The sequence below is a fragment of the Panthera pardus genome, unplaced genomic scaffold, assembly GCF_024362965.1.
Source record: "Panthera pardus isolate Hobbes unplaced genomic scaffold, ASM2436296v1 HiC_scaffold_27, whole genome shotgun sequence".
NCBI lineage: Eukaryota > Metazoa > Chordata > Mammalia > Carnivora > Felidae > Panthera > Panthera pardus.
Window position 1 is genome coordinate 109,867,012 of NW_026526843.1, and position 20,035 is coordinate 109,887,046.

Genomic DNA, 20,035 nt, shown 5'->3' on the forward strand with positions numbered 1-20,035 from the left:
CCACTTGTCCAGTCTGCTTACCCTTTTTCTCTCCCTGCTCGCACTGGTATTACCCTGGCTTTTAGCCAGCTTGATAAATGGAGGAAGTTGGATGTACTTCCAGCCTCCCGGATGTCATGCTCTGGGGCAGTCTGCAACCGCGGGAGGTTTCAGTTAATCCTAGCCGTCGGTGAATTTGCTGTTCTCTGAGAACTTTCTCTGTTCTGTGCCATGTCTTGCATAAGTCGATATGGTTCCTTTTGTGACTTGCCCTTTCCTTTCAGTGATGTAAGGAGCCCAAACATTGGCAGTCACTGTACCCTTCCCCCCCCCCCCCCACATGGTCTCTCTTTCTTTCTAAGTGGATTAGGGCAGGGCCAGTAGACATGGCCTCCAGCTGAGCCATTGATGGCATCAGCTCCTAGTCAGCCTCCCTCCCTCTGAGCTTGATTTGGGAGCTCTTTCTGGAGAACCTGGATGTCTTGGCTGTCCTTCTCTCCTGCTTTTCCTAGCTGGAAGAAATAGATTTCATTGCATAAGCAATACACGAATACGTGTCTTGTGTTCAGCCTTTTCCCCCATCACACTGCGTTCTGTGGAGGCTTGGTGGGTTTCCTTCCAGGCTTTTTCATGTGCATTCGCACTTGCCCCTACTTAAATAAGTATGCACACGTAGAGCTTTGCTTCTTTCTTACCAGATCCTAGTTTATGTATTATTAGGAATACTTGATTTTTTTTTCTTCTGGCTTACATGTACTCACAATCTCTATATGTCAATACATGTAGGTCAACTTCATTTTCTTAAGCATTGCATAATATTCCATAATATGGATGGACCACTATTTTTTTTTAATGTTTATTTATTTTTGAAGGAGAGAGAGAGTGTGAGCGGGGAGGGACAGAGAGAGGGAGACACAGAATCGGAAGCAGGCTCCAGGCTCCAAGCCGTCAGCACAGAGCCCGACGCAGGGCTCGAACTCACAAACCGCGAGATCGTGACCTGAGCCGAAGTCGGACGCTTAACCGACTGAGCCACCCAGGTGCCCCCGGATGGGCCATTCTTTATTTAACTGTTCATCTGCTGATGGGTGCTTAAGCTTCCCCCACACCGGAAGCTGCAACGACAGGTTTTTTGTGTGTATGTGTATCAATGTTTCTGTAGGGACAACCTCTGGAATTAGAATTTCTGAATCAAAAGCTATACACCCTTCACATTTCAAAACCTAGCTGAACTATTCTCTCAAAGTTGATGTTTCCACCAACACTGTATGTGACTGTTCATTTCTCCACATGCTCCCTAGCTCTGGATATTACTGGCCTTTAAAATTTTTTCCTCCAGTGGGCAAAACAAACCTCATTGTTGTTTGCCTTCTTTTTTTACCTGAAAGTACTCCAAAGGAGCAAAGAGAGCCTCATGTTGTTTATTAATAAACTTGGTTACCAAAAACCTTTGTGCTTTACTGTGGTTATCGATAAGGTTTTGAAGAGGCAATGTTCTTGAGTTGCGAAATTTCATCAAAATCCCTAGGTAGAAAACCCTCATTTGCACAAACGTGAAGTGAAATTATTTCCATACTCAAGTCACAGTCGATTTGTTTCTCTGTTTGATTATCTGAATGTTTTTCACTTGTTAATCCTACATTCATTCCACATTGAGCATTGGGCCATGTGTTTGCAATTTGTTCATGCTAGGACAGGATGTCATGCTTGGCCTTCGTTTTTGTCTTCTTTAAACATTGCTTAATGAAGTTTTTCTGACGTATCAGACTTTATTAAGAGCTATTTTTTTTTTCTAAGATTTTATTTTTAAGTAATCTCTGTACCTAGTGTGGGGCTCGAACTCACAACCCCAAGATCAGGAGTCACATGCTCCACCAACTGAGCCACTAGGTGTCCCAAGAACTATTTTTTTTTTTTTGGTAAAGAACATATCATGATCAATAGAAACTCACCATGACTCCTTATTTGTTCTTTGAATTCATATCTTGGATTCTTCGTTGAGCATTGAACTTCTGTCTGTTGACTGAAGCCAGAAGTAGGTCACTTGGTTCCAAGATCACCTATAGATTGTTTCCTCTTAACAAATCTTGATTTGAAAACCGTTATGCCTGTATTTCACATTGAGGGGACACCATTGTATGAAGTGAGTTCTCTTCTCGTATGAAGCGTATTAACTCTTCGAGTTAATAGTCATACCAGTGTTTTGGTTTCGAAGTAAAGCGTAATGGAATATTCTGAAAGATACAAGTCAGTTTGTCAACATTGCACTCTGCTTTGGGTGGGCATCCCTTTCCCTTTTGCCGGTATCCATCTGCTTTGTCCCTCACTCAGGTCATTGCCCATACTCCCACATCCCCCTTCCAATTCTGAGCCACACGTAACAGTCAATACGGTTATTTATGTGGTCCCTCTGTGGAGAAAGAATTCTGCCTCTGGCTTTAGGGGCACAAGAAACATAAATGACCCAATTCTTGGTATCAAGGAGTTTATGTTCTAGGGAAGTTAAGTCACAAAAACATAAAGAAATATCTGACAAAGCATGGTTTCTAGAAGGGACTCCCTTCCCCCGCCGACCCGGCCACTTCATTCTCCAGTGCCCCTATGATGCTGTTAATGAAGCCTGAGACTGAGCAGTCATAAACGCTACTAAAACATTAACCCGCTCCTCCCCAACAGTGGCTTTGGGCTGGTCTTCAGTTTAAAACGAGTTCCTTAAGAGCAGGGTTTGCTTCCTCCATTTCTTTTGTTAACTCTGCTTCCAAGTTCAAGCCCTGGTATATGGCAGGGTGGTCTGTGGGCCATGGCTGATGGGCTGATGGTAGCTTGAAGCATTATGGTGCCAAGAAGCCAACTTGCCATTGATCTAATTTTTTTTTTTTCATTTTCAGATTTGTGCAGAGTCTCCATCTTTTCTCTTGAACTTCCTGTCAGGTGAGTGAGGCTATTTCTGTGTGATAATATTGTAGAAATAATGAACATATTTGATTGTTTTTTTTTTCCCCCTCGAATGACCTCCCTTCATTTCAAATCCCCATCCCCTTAACTACTGTATTCTGTTTTGTTTTGTTTTAAACTCCTCACTCCCACTTGGAGGCTTCTTCTGTAGACATTTTCTTTTCCTCAGGGATTCTATTGTGGAACCATTTCTTCTTGCTAGTCCAGTTGTTTTTTGAGAACTTTCACTAATGGGTACAGATTTTGAAGTTATGTGGCGCAATAAACTCTGGGGAAGGAAAACGATCATTTCCAGAGAACTCTTTGGGATTTGGTTTCACTCTTTTCCCCTCTCCTTCTCCCTGGACTGACTTCTCTGTCTCCAATAGCTCTTCTCACGCATTGAAATGGACTACTGAACATTCTCTTTCTTTTTTAAAAAAACTTTATTTTGGGGAGAGAGAGAGAGAGAGCATGAGAGGGGGAGGGGCAGAGAGAGAGGAGGGACAGAGGATCCGAAGTAGGCTCTGCGCTGATAGCAGAGAGCCTGATGAGGGACTCAACTCGTGAACCGTGAGATCATGACCTGAGCTGAAGTTGGACGCTCAACTGACTGAGCCACCCAGGCGCCCCTGAACATTCTCTTTCTTACCTGAAGTGCTGTGCCCATGAAGCTTCCAAAGGCTCCTCCCAACGAGATTTCTGCTCCCAACTCTTCTACACGTAATTAAAAGAATTTTTTTTAGTGTTTATTTATTTTTGAGAGAGAGAGAGGCAGAGAGAGAGGGAGACACAGAATCCGAAGCAGGCTCCAGGCTCCAAGCTGTCAGCACAGAGCCCGGCGTGGGGCTCGAACCCCCGAACTGCGAGATCACGACCTGAGCTGAAGTCGGATGCTTTACCGACTGAGCCACCCAGGCACCCCTACACGGGACTTTTTAAACCTCTACTGACTTATACTTCCTGTTTCCTTTGAGACACCTAAATATTGCTTATTTCTGGTTCTTGACTGGTATAAACAATAGAAATCTTGTAACTGATACAACGGTTTATTGCTGTTAACATAAATTAGAACAATCCTATTATAATTTAAATGATAAATAATACACGTTGTTACTATGTTAAATCCCGATAAGTTATTATTGTAAATAAGGTTAAAATGTCTGAGCAAGGTCACCCAGCTAGTGAATGGCCACGCTGGGACTTGAAGCAAGAGTTGGCCCGGTGTGATGACAAAAGCAAGGAAGGACACAGAATACTGGCGGGTGGTTTGCTTTCCTTCGTCCCTCACTTCTTCTCAAATACGATCTCCTGATGATACAAACCGTGTACTTCTGCCCCACCCCTGTCCCCCCCATCTTTCGGTGCAGATCACCATCTTGGGGAGGCTTGTAAGGAGAGTCTCCTATTTTTTTTCTCTCCATATTGATGAAATTATTGTGTAGCCACAGATTCCAGACCAAATCAATTAAAACATCTTTTTTTGAGTGCCTGCTGTGGGTGGAGTTGCATGCCGCTGGGGTGGGGGTGAGGTGGAGACTGAGTCTATACGGGAGAGGATGTTGTGTTCCAGTGCCTTGTTTTTGTTTTTAGGCAAAGTTGACTCGCATGGACCATGAAGAGAAAGTTAAAAAAAAAAAAGTCACTATTTATTTGGCTACACCAATGACCAGTGAATCCAAGTGGATAGTGGCTGTGAGTTCTGGAGGGCAGGAAAGATATCTGTCCTGTGTATCGTAGTATCATAAGTCCCATGTGTAGTACCTTGCATGTAACAGAACCTCAATAAAGTTCTGTAAACTAGATGAATGCTAAGAGACTTAATGACAGAGAACAAATGGAGGGAGGTGGACGGGAGATGGGCTGAATAGGGGATGGGTACTAAGGAGGGCACTTGTGCTGAGCAGTGGGTATTGTACGTAAGTGAAAAATCACTAAATTCTACACCTGAAACCAATTTCACCATATATGTTAACTAGAATTTAAATAAAAACTTGAAACAACAACGTCAGCAAAACTAGGTGAATGTAGGAAATAATTCCAAAATCTTAAAGTTTATTTTTTTATTTTGAGAGGGAGAGAGCACATGTGCACACGAGCAGGGGAGGAGCAGTGAGAGAGAGAGAGAGAGAGAGGGAGACAGAGAATCCCAAGCAGGCTCCGTGCTGTCAGCATAGAGCCCGACGCGGGGCTCGAGCCCACGAACCGTGAGATCGTGACCTGAGCCGAAACCAAGAGTCGGGTACTTAACCAAATGAGCCACCCAGTTGCCTCCAGATGAAGAATTTATGTCCAGAGAATTTAAGGGACGGATTAAGGTCACACTGTAGGTGGTGGAGCCTGGATTCGAAGGCAGGCGGACGGCTCTACCATGCATGCTTTTGTTCGACATATTTACCGGGCGTCGGGAGAGGAGCCTGAAGACTGAGGGGAGAGACAAAAGCAGGCTTTCGCTTTGCCTTTGGGTAATCAAGAGGATGGTGGATTGCAGGTAGGGCAGCGGAGAAATTTGGAGATGACTGAGGGAGTTGAAAAGTAGAACGCCTCTCAGAGTTTTGTTTACTTTAAGCACACGATTTATTTCTAATCTTGCACATGTGGTATGGCATTCACTTGTATTGAATAAAGCTTTTTCTCCCCCCTGCGTTAGAAAGCACTTATTGCTTCCTGAGGAAATCATTTTGCACCGTCAAGACCCAACGAATCGTGTCCTTCCATTTGCTTGTAGAGACGTGAAAGCTTCATATTACAATCATGCCATATGGTTCCCCCTTGACTTGACTTCGCTATGATAAATGACACACAAAGCTGCCATTTTGGAGTTCATATGCAGCACTTACCGGTTAACCGAGTTTCTGTCATCGTTAGGACATGGGTGTTTGGGGGCATATGAGCGGTCATTTCTCTTTTTACAGCATTGCTGGCTTTAGTTCTTGATGACTTTATCTTCAAAACATTTTGTTGCTGAAGTTTGGAGTGGTTCCTTTTGTGCTGTATTTATTCAAATTACCCCAGTTTACAAGATTTGAAACTGCTGCTAGACGTTTCTGTGAGCATGGCAGAGACTTCTGTAAATAGTCTCGTTTGATGTATGAAATGGGTCAAACTGTGAGGACTTTCCTTGTCAGGTTTTGGCATCAGGGTTGTCCTAGCCTGGTGAAAATGAGTTAGGTTGTGCTGTCTGTCTCTGTTCCTGGAGTGTTTGTGAGACTGAAATTCTTGTTTTTTAAACATTTGCTAGAATCACCAGTGTAAACATCTGAGACCAGACTTTTCTTTGTCTTTGGGAAATTTTTTGAGACTTAATGGTTATACATCGATTCATGTTTACTATTTCTTCTTGACTCTTTGTTGGTAAGTTGTATGTTTTACATAGGGATGTGCCCATTTCTGTCTAGATTTTCAAAATTATTGAATAAAGTTATTCCTAAGATCCTTTAATCTTGTATGTTTATAGCATTTTCATTTATGTTGCTTTTTAAATTCTTTCCGTTGGTTATTTGCTGATACTCACTCTCTCTTTTCTTCCCCCTTTGCCTCCCTCCCTCCCCTCTTAAATTTGCCAGAATTTTCTTTTCAAACACCAACCTGGGCTATGTTAATAACCTTTATTTTATGTCTTTTTTTTCTATATCATTATTTTATGCTTTTATTTTTGTTATTTCCTTTCTAATTCTTTGGTTATTTTTAATGTTTTATTTATTTTTGAGAGACAGAGAGATACATAGCACCAGTGGGGAAGGGGCAGAGAGAGGGAGACAACAGAATCGAAGCAGGCTCCAGGCTCTGAGCTGTCAGCACAGACCCCGACGCGGGGCTCGAACTCATGAACTGTGAGATCATGACCTGAACCGAAGTTGGAGGCTCAACCAACAGAGCCACCCAGGCGCCCCCTAATTCTTTGGGTTTAATTTGCTGGGTTTTTTTCCTCAAACTTCTTGAGAAGGAGCTTAAGTTATTAATTTTAAGGCTTTCTTGTTTTCTAATATGTACATTTAAAGTTTTTATGTATTTAATTTATTTTAAATTTATTTAAATTTTTTAAAAAAAATTTAAATAGATTTTTGAGAGAAAGAGAGCGTGCGCACACGCGTGCGTGTCGGGGAGGGGCAGAGAGAGAGAGAGAGAGAGACACAGAATCCGAAGCAGGCTCCAGGCTCGGAGCTGTCAGCATAGGGCCCGATGCGGGGCTTGAACCCAAGAACCTCAAGATCATGACCTGAGCTGAAGTCGGACACTTAAACGACTGAGCCACCTAGGCGCCCCTCTAATATGTACATTTAAGATGTAAACTTTACAGGTCTTTAGCTGTGCCCCACATGTTTTGAAAAAGTGTTTTTATTATATTACCAAATATTTTCTAATATATGTTATGGCTTCTTGTTTGACCTCTAAGTTATTTGTTAAATAACAGTTTAACTTTTTGTTATGGCTTGATTGTCTTGTGGTCAGAGAACATGCTTCTTTTCTTTTCCCCAATTCTGTAAAACAGTTTTGAGACTTCTTGTATGGCTTGGTTTTCATAAATACTCCAAATGGAGTGGAGGGTTCATACATGGTCTTTAAGTCAGGTTCGTTAAATGTGTCATTCAAATATTCTGTATCCTTAGTGGCTTTCTTATTTGAATTTTACCAGATGATGATAGAGATGTAAATTTGTCATCTTCCTATTGAATTGAACCTTTTAGGAATGAACCATTTTAGTTACAGGTAACGCTCTTTGCTTTAAAGTATTATTTGGGGCACCTGGGTGGCTCGGTTGGTAAGCTACTTAAGCTCCTCAGGAGAGTCAAAACAAATAAATAAACTTTAAAAATAAATAAATTTTTAAAAAACCAAAAAAATTAAAAAATAGAAAGAAAGAAAGAAAGAGAGAGAGAAAGAAAGAAAGAGAAAGAAAAGAAAGAGAGAAAGATCACCCAAGATTCATCTTGGTCCAGGGCCCCCTTTTGTGATTGAGGACTCTGATGTACATGGCAATCCCTGGGGTTGTACAGTGTGTATAAGCTACGTGACTGTATGCCATAGCCCTGCTGGACCCCTCCAAGAAATGTGCTAGATCTCTTCAATTTCTTTAAACATACTAACAACGATCATATTTTGAAAGATATGTATGCCATCAGTGCAGCTTTGAACGGCAATAAATGATAAATCTATCTTTATCTAAATATAGAATAACTAGAGAATAAGATTTAAAAGGAGGGGGGCGATAGCTTGAGACCACTTTAGGGCAGGTCTCGGTAAGGGTTATGCTCTGTTACCTCTGGTTAATTGCCATAATTTGATTATACCATGGCTGCCACGACATATGCAATGATCGATATTTTTTTTTTTGACCTAAGTAACAAGGGGTGTGATAATGGTTCCGCAAGCCTCCTAGAAAATTTTATGCCTTTGAGATATTTACAGTGAGTCATAAGTGTTGACTAACCAGACTTGCACAAGTGGAAATTGAAAAGGGAGGTCCTGGAGAGGTTCTCAGTGCAAATGAAGCAGTTGCCTTGGATCATTCAACTGTCAAAGAAGTCAGAGAATCTCAAGGTTGCTTTTTTTTTTCCCCCCTAGAGTCTCTGGTTATATGTTTAACTACTCTAAAAAAAGAATCAGGAAACTATTAGTAAGAACATAACCGAATTTCGATTCAAAGTCGACTAAAAGATCCTGATTCAGCAAATACCTCAGAAAAAAAATGTTCTTCAGTGATCCAAGAATACACTGGGTTCAGTTATTCACACCAAACCTTCTGCTGGGTACAATAAAAAATTGTGAACAAAATATTAAGAGCATTTTCTTAAATATAGCAAAGAGCTAACAAGAGAGAAAAGAATTACCAGGCCGGAGATGAAGGGAAAGCGAGAACTCAAGGAGGTAATGTAAACAAAGGAACCCTTTCTGTGTGAGCTTATGGGCCTAATGAAGCAAACTGGAGCTCCAGATATGAAATACAAAAGAAAAGCTCAGAGACATGGAGAGAAAAATACAAGGCCTAACATATTCTTAAAATTCAAAAAGGAGGGAGGGAAGAGTTAGAGAGAGAGAGCGAGTGCACACACGCCGGCTGCTTCGGCTCAGGTCACCATCTCAGGGTTCGTGAGTTCAAGCCCTCTGCTGGCAGTGCAAAGCTTGCTTGGGATTCTTTCTCTCCGGGACTTCAGCTCTCTGTACCCTTTCCCCGCCCACATGGTCTCTCTCTCTTTCTCTCAAAATACATAAATAAAACTTTTAAAAAAATGAAAGCATTATTTGTCTGATATTAGTATAATCTGATAATATAGTAAAAAATTAGTATATTTTCTTTTGCTTAGTATTGGCATCGCACATCTTTCCCATCCTTTTGTTTGCAAACTTGCTGTATCATTATGTTCTAGTTGTGTCCTTGTAAATAGCATATTTGGATTCTTTTTTTCCAGTCTGATGATCTTTGCCTTTTAATTGAACCATTTAGTCCATTTATATATACATTTTTTAATATGTGTTTTGAGAGAGAGAGAGAGAAGGAGAGAGCATGCATGAATGGGGGAGGAGCAGAGCGAGAGAGGGAGACAGAGAATCCCAAGCAGGCTCCGCACTGTCAGTGCAGAGCCCGACTCGGGGCTTCATCTCATGAACCGTGAGATCGTGACTTGAGCTGAAATCAAGAGTCAGACGCTTAACCTACTCAGCCACCCAGGTGCCCCAGAAGACTTTAACTTCTTAATTTCATTTTTTTACCTCCTAATTGATATATATATATCTGTATTATATACTGTATATGTAAATAATATAGGTGTCATATTTTTATGCTGTCATGTTTCATTTATCCCTGCAAGATATTAATGTTTTATACAGTAAACATTCATTTGGATTTACCAGTATATAGTGCCACCGTTAGCTCTGGGAAACTGGGGTGTCTGACCTGTGTCTCATGCTTTAGAAGGTCCCTCTCTGGCCCTTCCCTAGTCATAGCCTCTCCAAAGGGTGAGAAGTTTGCAACACAAAGAAGTGATGCCCACCTGGAACGTGGGACCCTGGAATCCCCTATCCGGTCATTCTGTGCCTATTTCTAGGACCTGAGCAGGCCTCTTCATGCTGCAGGTATACATCCCTTTAGACCTAAGGGATGACCAAGGGGTAGCTGCTTACAGGGAGAGGGGGGCGTTAAACGTACAGGCTGGGGTATCCGCATGCATACGCACAAAGCCTCTTGTAATTTGAGATGGAGCCCTAGTGGAAGAATAAGGGCAAATTGGACCTCCTTTTGTTTTTTTTAAGTAAGCCCTATGCCCATTGTGGGGCTTGAACTCATGACCCTGAGATCAAGAGTCACGTGTGGGGCACCTGGGTGGCTCAGTTGATTAAGCATCCGACTCTTGACTTCAGCTTGGGTCACTGATCTCATGGTTCGTGGATTCGAACCCCACGTGGGGCTCTGTGCTGACAGTGCAGAGCTTGCTTGGGATTCTCTCTCCCCATCTCTCTGCCTCTCCCATGCTCACTCGCACACTCTCTGTCTCAAAATACATAAATAAACTTAAAAAAAGAAAGAATCACATGCTCTACCAACCGAGCCAGCCAGGAACCCGGATCTCCTTTTTTTTTTTAATTTTTTTTTATGTTTATTTAGTTTTTGAGAGAGATGGACAGAGCACGAGTGGCAGAGGGGCGGAGAGAGAGAGGGTGACACAGAATCCGAAGCGGGCTCCAGGCTCTGAGCTGTCAGCACAGAGCCCGACATGGGGCTCGAACTCACGGACTGCAAGGTCATGACCTGAGCCGAAGTCGGCCGCTCAACCGACTGAGCCACCCAGGCGTCTCACCCCGGACCTCCTTTCAAACTCTTAACCTGTATATCACAAATGTTAGGAATGGGCCTGGTCACATATTAACCACTTTTCCTTCTCCTTCATTCCTTGTTGCATCTCAGATCTCATTGTTTGCCCGCGTACATCTTTTAGGATTTGTTTCAGTGAGGATTTGTAGGTAGTGAACGATATCACAGTTCTTGTTTGGTCTTCTGGCTTCCATTGTTTCTTCTGAGAAGACAGATGTCAGTCTATCACATGCTCTTTTGAGGGTTAATTGTTTTCTCTCAAAGACATAAAATTTTCTAGGAGGCTTGCGGAACAATTATCACACCTCTTGTTACTTAGGTCAAAAAAAAATATCGATCATTGCATATGTCGTGGTAGCCATGTACATCAGAGTCCACAACCACAAAAGGGGGCCCTGGACCAAGATGGATTTTGGATGATCTTTGTTTGTTTGTTTATTTATTTATTTATTTTATTTATTTATTAAGTTTATTTGTTTTGAGAGAGAGAGAGCATACATGCAAGCATGAGCAGGGGAGGGGCATCGAGAGAGAGAGAGAGAGAGAGAGAGAGAGAATGAATGAATGAATCCAAGAAGGCTCTGTGCTGTCAGGGCGGAGCCCCACATGGGGCTCCATTTCACGACTGTGAGATCATGACCTGAGCTGAAATCAACAGTCAGACGCTTAACCGACTGAGACACCCAGGCGCCCCTAGATTTTACTGTTTAAATGCGAGCAGATAGTTTTCTTTGCAGTTGATGCTATCTCACCAGCCATGCTTAGCACCTTGAAAATGTGCTAAGAATCGATGGCTATTCAAATCATCTTTCTCGATGGCCTAGATAGCACTGAGCTAACCCAACTTACACCAGAAAATGAAGAAAAGTTCTAGCTCAAAAAGGTAAAAATGACTTTTGTGTATAATGAATAAGGCTTTCAAAATCCACAGATTTCCTCCTTGGTCGGTGATCCTAGGACGTGATGACTTAGCAGGGTGTTGTCTAGTTTATACAGAAGGCAATAGGAGCCACGTTATTTTAAATGTGATAAAACATCTCCTTTTGGGAAATATATATTCAGCCTTGAGGAAAGGTATTTCAGCCTTGACAACTGAAAGCGGTCTTTTCCATGGCACCCGGTCTGTAGTAAGTCCTTCTTGATCTGTGTTCTCTTTTCAAGATGATTGCTGGAATCACCCTTCATTCTGGCCTTTCCTGCTGTCATTGGGAGTTGAGTACAAGCTCTCTTCAGTGAAAAGGCGTGGTTTATTTTGATCAGAGGCCCAAGTTCCAGCACATAATAACCAGTCCCTGTGCACTCTGACTAATTTAACTTTGACCGTATCTTATGTACCACTTAGGAGGTCCTCCCCTAGGACTTGGCAAAGCTCAAGAATGAGGTGGCAAAAATTTTGAAATTATATAATAGCGTTTTGACTTTGTTGATTCATTTCACCTGGTGGATTCAGAACAGTTTACTTCCAAAGACACAGATCCTCAGGAGGACAGCATTGTGGTCTGGTAGAAAGAGTAGGAGTCCCACCAAACAGCCAGATGACCTTGACCCATTGCCTAGAGCATGTTGGTTGGGCCTCTTCCTTGGTCTGTCGAATGAGGGTTTGAGGCTAGGTGAATTCTGAGTTCCTTTCCAGAAGTAAACTGCTCTGAAATCCGATATTTGTGCAGTAAATTTTCTAAGTCAGTTCTACAAATTCCAGGTAGAGTTGAGCCTGAGGGCATGTGTATGGGAGAGAGTTTTTTGGTAGAGGTTTGGTGCACTAAATGCAGATTGTTTTTTGAATAGCAGTGCTTTTGGAGGGGGATCTGCACTCAGAAATAAAAAAAATAGATTGATTTTTAAACTTTTTAAATGCAACTTTTTGTGACAGACCCATAAGTGTCCAATTCGATTGAGTTTCAGGAACTGAACACACCCACGTCACCAGCACACAGAACGGCACCTGTACCTCAGAAACCCCTTTGTGCGCACTTGTAATTATTCCACCCGCACCCCCTTCCAGGGATAGCCGCTCCCCCTGCTCCTCGCTCCATCCGTCAGTTTTGCCTGCTTTTGTACCTCACACGAATGGACTCCTGTACGATATGCATTCGTTCACGTCTGGCCCCTTTATCTAACTTTGTATCTCTGAGATTCATCAATACTGTTGCGTGTAGCTGTAGCGGACACGTAAATTTTCCTCCAGAGAGACATTGCTACATCTCTGCACGGCTATATTAACATTCTGGTTCGAGTGACTCATTTGGGAGGGTCAATAATATGCCATTATGAAGAGAGAGAGGATAAGCGCGCTGAAGAGCAGGGCCAAACCAGAGACATTTTACAGTTTGTGAACGTAGTGTATTAATATATAATACAATTTATTGATTTAAAAAACGTAAGCCCTCTTTGGAAGGAGAGGGATTCACCTGCTGGTCTGAGACGTTATCACGCCGTGTCCAAGGAAAGAGTTACCTCCGTGGCATTGGTGATGGCTATGAAATTACAGGATTCTTAAAGACCGACAGCTTTCCCTGGAGACTGAGAAATTGTGTTTTATCCCCGTCTGTCCATGCCCTCACCCACATAACCCCTGCACTGTTTCACCCTGCACGTACTAGGGCGCAAAGTAGGTATTTGTTGACTGAACGAGTCAAGAGTACAGCTAGCCTTTCTAGTGGCTTCACCGTGCTCACTTAGCACAGCGGCACTCTCGGGTCGGTCCTGTTAATCACAGTTGGCTAGACGGGGCATCTCGGCCACTGGAAAGGACTCGTCCAGAGTCACGCCGACATTGCACGGCAGAGCCAGAACCTTTGAACTCCCGCTCTTTGGCCGCTCAGCGTGCTTGTGCCTGAGCCCGTGGGCAGATTGTGATCTCCTGCCTGGCCTCTCCCTCCCTCAGCCTCCCATGCCAGCCTCGGCTGCTGGCGCCGACTGCCCGTCGGGGGTGCTGCTGGCCAGCTCCTCCACCGTGAGAGGGACAGACGCGGTCTTCGGATTGGCGGTTCTCTCAGCATGCCGGACCCCCCTCGATACCTTTCTTTTTATTGCCCGTCGATAAATGTCGAATGCATGGATGCACGAATGGTAAACGGAGCTTTTAAATTCAGTTTTGTTACGAACTTTGCTTTTTTAAAAAAAATGTTGACTCTCCCCTCCTGACTACTAAAAATGCAAGCACTGATCATGAGCTGACACATAACAGAGAGGAAATCCTTTTACAGTATAAAACATAAGTAAGGGTAGAATGTTTATAGGATTCTCTAACCCCTTCTGATTCTTAGCATCGTTTTAAGCAGCCTTTGTATAGTGTTACTAATTATATATGCAGTGTTTTGTGTTTTTAATTTCTTCTCTTAATATTTTGCGTGTATTGAAGTTTTCCATAAATTCACAGGGACTACCTTGCCTGTCTTTTTAAAAAAATCGCAGTCTTAAGTGAAGTATAGTTGACAGGCAATATTCTTTCTATTAGTTTCAGGTGTACAACCTAGTGATTTGGCAGTTCTGTACACGATGAAATGCTCCCCATGGTTCGGTGTAGTTACCTTCTGACACCATACAAATTTACTACAGTATCTCTGACTGTTTTTTATGCTGTACCTTTCATCCCCGTGACTTATTTATTTCATAACTGGAACTTTGTCCCTCTTAATCCCTGCCACTTACTTTGCCTGTCTCCTCACCTCTGGCAACCACTAGCTTGTTTTCTGCATTTGTGCGTCTGTTTCTGGTTTTTGTTTTTCAAAAAATTTTTTCAAAGCTTATTTATTTATTTAGAGAGAGAAAGTGGGGGAGGAGCAGAGAGAGAGAGAGAGAGAGAGAGAGAGAGAGAGAGAGAGAGAATCCTAAGCAGGCTCTGTACCATCAGCACAGAGCCCGACGCAGGGCTCAAACCCACCAACCGTGAGATCATGACCTGAGCCGAAATCGAAAGTCCTCCGCTTAACCGGCTGAGCCACACAGGTGCCCCTGTTTTTTAAAATAATTTTGAATGTAATACGATATCCCACTGGGTGGTCTTCCCATAATCAATATAGGTTTTGCTTTTTGTAGCCAGTGCCCGGCTGGCATTGCCAGTTCTCTGGAACCAGAGTAATTTAAAGGAAGCAGGATTGCAGTTTGCCTTGGTTAAGTAACTGACCTCTTGGGTATTTCTGTGTTGTGATTATGGCGTGCTGTGATGATGATGTTTTCCCCTTATTTTATTCCAGGATGTTTTTCTGTGGCAGGCAGTGTGGCCATGCTGGCAGACCCGAAGAACTTCTGCTGTTCAAGATGTTTCTTACCATCATCTGTCTTCATGTTGTTCTGGTTACATCCCTGGAAGGTAAGGTGCCTGCTTTTTAAATTTTTTTTTTCATTTTTTCCCCGTTCTATCTCTGTAATGTGTGTTTACTTAGAATTTATTTTTTTGCTGCAAAATAAGCATAAGACTTGCCATTTTAACCCTTTAACCATTGGCATTAAATATATTCACAGTTTTGTGCAGCCATCACCACTGTCTACTTTTAGAACATTTCGTCATCTCAGATAGAAACTCTGTACGTGTTTCTTTTTTTACTGTTTATTGATTTTTGAGAGAGACAGAGCACAAGCCGGGGAGGGGCAGAGAGAGAGAGGGGGAGAGATAGAATCCGAAACGGGCTCCAGGCTCTGAGCTGCCGGCCTAGAGCCAGACGAGGGGTTCGAGCCCACGCACCGCAAGATCGGCGCCTGAGCCGAAGTCGGACGCTTAACCGACCGAGCCACCCAGGTGCCCTGAAACTCTGTATGTGTTCAACAGTAACTCCCCATTCCCCTTCCCCTCAGTCCCTGGTAACCTCTGTTCTTTCTGTCTCTATGAATTTGTCATTTAGGTACCTTGTATAAGTGGAATCATATAATATTTGTCCTTTTGTGTCTGGCTTATTCACTTAGCATGCTCCCAGGGTTCATCCACGTTGTAGTATGTATCAGAACTGCATGCCTTTTTAAGGCTGAATAGCACTCCATTGTGTGCGTAGACCACAGTTTGTTTATCCATTCATCGTTGATAGACATTTGGGGTATTTCCACCTTTTGCTACTGTAAATAATGCTACTATGAACATTGGTGTACAAGTACAAGTTTGAGTCCATGCTTTCGATCCTTTTGGGTACATAAACCTAGCAGTGGAATTGCCGGATCATATGGTGATTCCGTGGTTGACTTTTTGAGGCTCTGCCACACTGTTTCCCACAGTGGCACTACATTTTACATTCCTCCCGGCAGGGCACAAGGATTCTGTGTCCTCACCAACACTTCCTGTTTCCTGCTGTGCCGATAGTGGGTGTGAAACGGAATCTCCTTGTGATTTTCACTTACTGATTAGTGATGGGGAGCATCTTTCATGTGCTCAGTGGACATAATATAGATCTGTTTTTAGAGAAGCCGCTACTAAAACCTTTGGCCCATTTTTGAATTGGGGTGTTTGGGGGTTTTTTGATGTTGAGTTTCAAGAGTTCTTTTTATACTCTGGGTATTACCAGATAACGCAATTTGTAACTATTTTCTCCTACTCTGTGTTATCTTTTCACTGTCTTAATAGTGCACTTTGATGCACTAAAGGTCTTAATTTTGACGAAGTCCAATTGATCTCTGTTTACTTTTTTGCCTGTGCTTTGGCTGTCTTATCCAAGAAATCGCTGCCAAATCTGATGTCCTGAAGATCTCTCCCTGCATTTTCTTCGAAGAGTTTTAGAGTGTTAGCTCTTGTGTTTAGGAGCTTTGATCCATTTTGCGTTCATTTTTGTATATGGTTTGAGATAAGGGCCCCACTTTGTTCTTTTGCACGTGATAGCCACTTTTCACAGCGCTCTTTGTTGAAAAGACTGTTCTTCCCCCATTGAATGGTCTTGGTACCTTTGTCAAAAATCAGTTGACCGCATGTGTGAGGGTGTATTTTTGGTGTTTATCTGTTTTTTAAAAAAGTATCTACTTGAAGGCACTTCTGCATGGAAGCTTTAAGGGAAGTAGGTGGAGAATTAGCCAAATGAAGCAGAATGGTTTTCAGAAAAGAGGATCTTTAGAATGAAACAAGGAGGAAAGGTACATAAAGGAAGGCAGCAGAAAGGCCAGAAATCCTGGCTGTAACATCTGTAGGTACAGCTGCCAAAAGAATACCATGCTATGCAAATGGAAAGCATCCTCGCCTGCAATGTTATTTAAGAAGAATTCTTTTTGTTAAAGTGTATTTTTATTTGTTTTGAGAAAGATACAGAGAGCAAGTGGGGGAGGTGCAGAGAGAGAATCTCAAGCAGGCTCTTCACCTGTCAGCGCAGAGCCCGATGCGGGACTCGAACTCACGAACCGTGAGGTCATGACCCAAGCCGAAATTGAGAGTCGGACGTCCAGCCCACTGAGCCACCCAGGTGCCCCTTTAAGAAGAATTATTAAGGCCACACAGAGAAATACCTTTCTTATTCAGAGGAGAGTGGCAGGAGCAAGGAAGCTTCGCTGGATAAAGCGAGTGTCAACGGACAGCAAACAATGACGTGTAAATAACACACACACACACACACACACACACACACACAACTTAAGTGGAAAACTTCCCAACAGGCTGAAACACAACTGACAGTCTTTCAAAAAGTAGGCACTGGGGCATGTCAAGAAGCCACCACACTTTACAAAAAGAAATGACACGAGCTAAGTGCATACTGACTGCTTATAGTGTGCCAGGTTCCTACCTGCTTTACACATATTCACTCTCTTAAGCTTCTCAACCAAATCCATGAAGGAGAGATCCTAGCCATAGCCCCATTTCCCAAATCAAGGCACTGAGTCTCAGAGAGCTAAGTAAGTTACTCGAGGAAGTGGCTGACTGGGATTTGTGGCCAGCTCTGAAATTTGTGCTCATAACCAGAAAGCCAGAGTTCTCAAACCTCTGAAAACATCGGTTCTCAAGATAGGAGAATGCCCTGGAGGACTTGTTAAAACAGGTTTCTGTGTCCCTCCCCCACAGTCTTTGATTCAGTAGGTAGAGGGCACAAGCTCCCAGGTGATGTTGATGTGATTGGCCCAGAGTCTACACTGCCTGCACAGCTTGCCGAAGACATAAGTAGGGGGCACAAACTCCCCCCGGATGGAGATCACAAGTTACGAACTCTGTCGCGGGCCTGTGACGTTTATGTAAACTATGCTCGCACATCGTCTTCTCGGGGCATTAAAACGTCACTGTGGGATTGGTGGAGCAGAAATCAAATGTCCCCACTCTACTGATGAGTAAATGTCCCCAGGGACGTAAGTCTTTTTGAAAAAATGTATTTAAACATGATGAAAAGGGGGCAGGTAAACAGGAAAGTACACTCACGCTGACGGCTCCCGTGTCTCTCTGACCAAGAATGATCTGTGCCGATGGGACCATGTGTGGCCCGTGTGTGGAATAAGCCAGAAGCGCCAGGGAGTTAACGCTTCAGAACAGTGAGGGCTGAGAGTTTGTGTTCACCTGCTTCAGCTTCCTCGTCCCTTGGCGAGGTGATGCTGAGGTATGTTCTACAAACCTAGTAGATTGTTGGATTGTGCCGCAGTTACCCTTAGTAGTAACCCGCTCGTTAGTGTACCCGTTATGGGCTTTACTCCCTTCCCTATCATACTTCCCTACTCCCTCCCTCAGCTTTCTGGGGTCCCCCTACTTGGAACCTCACTAATTTTCCAAGGTCCAGCCAAATATCACTACCTCTATAAAATCTGCCCTGATCTCCTCAAAAGAAGTAAATCTCTCTCCCCAATGCTCCTTTTTCTCTTTTTTTTTTAAATAATTTTTTTGAGAGAGGGAGAGCAGGGGAGGGGAGGAGTGGGGGGGAATCGGAAGTGGGCTCCGTGCCAACAGCAGGAGCCTGAAGCAGGGCTCGAACCCATGAACCGTGAGATTATGACCTGAGCTGAAGTGGACGCTTAACCGACTGAGCCACCCAGGCGCCCTGCTCCTTTTTCTCTTTGTCCATATCTCTTTATACTTGTCACCTTATATGACGGCATTAGGTACTTCCTTTGCCGAATGCACTTCAATGCGTCACGAGTCCTTTTAGTGCACCGTCCCGGGCCGCGTGAGAAGGGAGAAGAAGGGTTTGGCGAGGCGGGTGGGAGACTGATGGGAAGCAACCTAATGAGGACTGGGGGCTTGCCCTGGGCCAGGCCCTGCTGGGTGCTTTATGTACGTCATCTCATTCAATCCTCACAAAAACGCATCATGATAGATAGGTTTAGTCTCAGTTTGCAGATGAAGAAATGGAGTATCAAAGAGATTAAGTCATTTGCACAGAGCCTGAGAGCTTGGGGGATTCCCTGTTGGAACCCATAGGCTATGCTGTTCACACTCCACCAGGCTGCCTCGTAAGTGCCTGGAGACCGAATGCACGTGTCGGTGAGGCACGGGGAGACGCTGGAGAGGGAGGGGGTCTGGGGTAAGCTGCCAGAGAGCAGCCATTACCCTGGGCTCTGGGGGCTGTGGATCGCAAACACAGTAGCTTCACCCTGGAAGCCTGAGAGTGACTCAGCAGCTCTTAATTAACAGTAGGAGAGGTCGGTCTCACAGTCTTTTATTAGGCCACTGGCCAACAGAGAGAATCCTTAGGCCTTAGCGCTTTCAGTTGTATAATTTGGTAACGTGTGAGGGAATCATTCTTGGTCTGCCAGAATCCCAGATGAGCTTTGGTAGGTAACTATACTTTCTGGCCTCTAGCTTTCCTGGGCTATGCCATGCCTTTTTTCTTTTTTCTTTCTCTCTCTCTCTCTTTTTTTTTTTTTTTTTTTTTTTTTTGTCTTTGAAGGAGGTCTTCTTTTAGGTACAACTATTTTCCAGAGGGTGAAATGACATAATAATGGAAGATGGTTATAATCTCATTCTTGCAGAGTTGTCTTCCCCATTTGGAAACAATTACACATTTGAGCCAGTTTAGTGAGCTCATGAGCTATAATCCCCAACTTTCTCTCTCTGGTCTGGGCCTAGATCTTTCTGTGCTGCAGGCATTTCCAGTGGTAGATTCCTCTCTAATTCCCCTCTTCCAAGGCCTCACTGTCTTATTTCCTCTCACCTTCTCACGCTTTGTCCATCCAAGTCTTTGTTCTTCCTTGTGCAGTGCACGTTAAGGCTGTAGGAGCGTAGACTGTAATGCTCTTGAAAGGCAGGGAACCTGTCTTGTTTGACTTTGTCCTCTAGTATCAAACCGGGTGCTGCACTCCTTCCCTCTCAATTCCCCGTCTGTGCAAATGAGATTTTAAATACCATGGCGTTGATCTGATGCTCAGCCAGTCTTACAGCCCTCCGAGTTCCCACTACCCCGACACAGGCATGAGGCCGCTTCTGGT

At 43.5% G+C, this 20,035-nt stretch overlaps 1 protein-coding gene across 2 annotated transcripts in view; it reads left to right on the forward strand.

Annotated features, from left to right (window-relative positions):
- ADGRG2 (adhesion G protein-coupled receptor G2) overlaps positions 1–20,035 on the forward strand; it is a 122,255-nt gene that overhangs the window by 38,563 nt on the left and 63,657 nt on the right. For both annotated transcript variants that reach the window (XM_019431651.2, XM_019431652.2), the window contains exons 2-3: positions 2,868–2,910; positions 14,920–15,035. In XM_019431651.2, the coding sequence (XP_019287196.2) occupies positions 14,921–15,035 (115 nt within the window). In that variant the 5' untranslated portion in view covers positions 2,868–2,910; position 14,920. The remainder of the gene's footprint in view (positions 1–2,867; positions 2,911–14,919; positions 15,036–20,035) is intronic.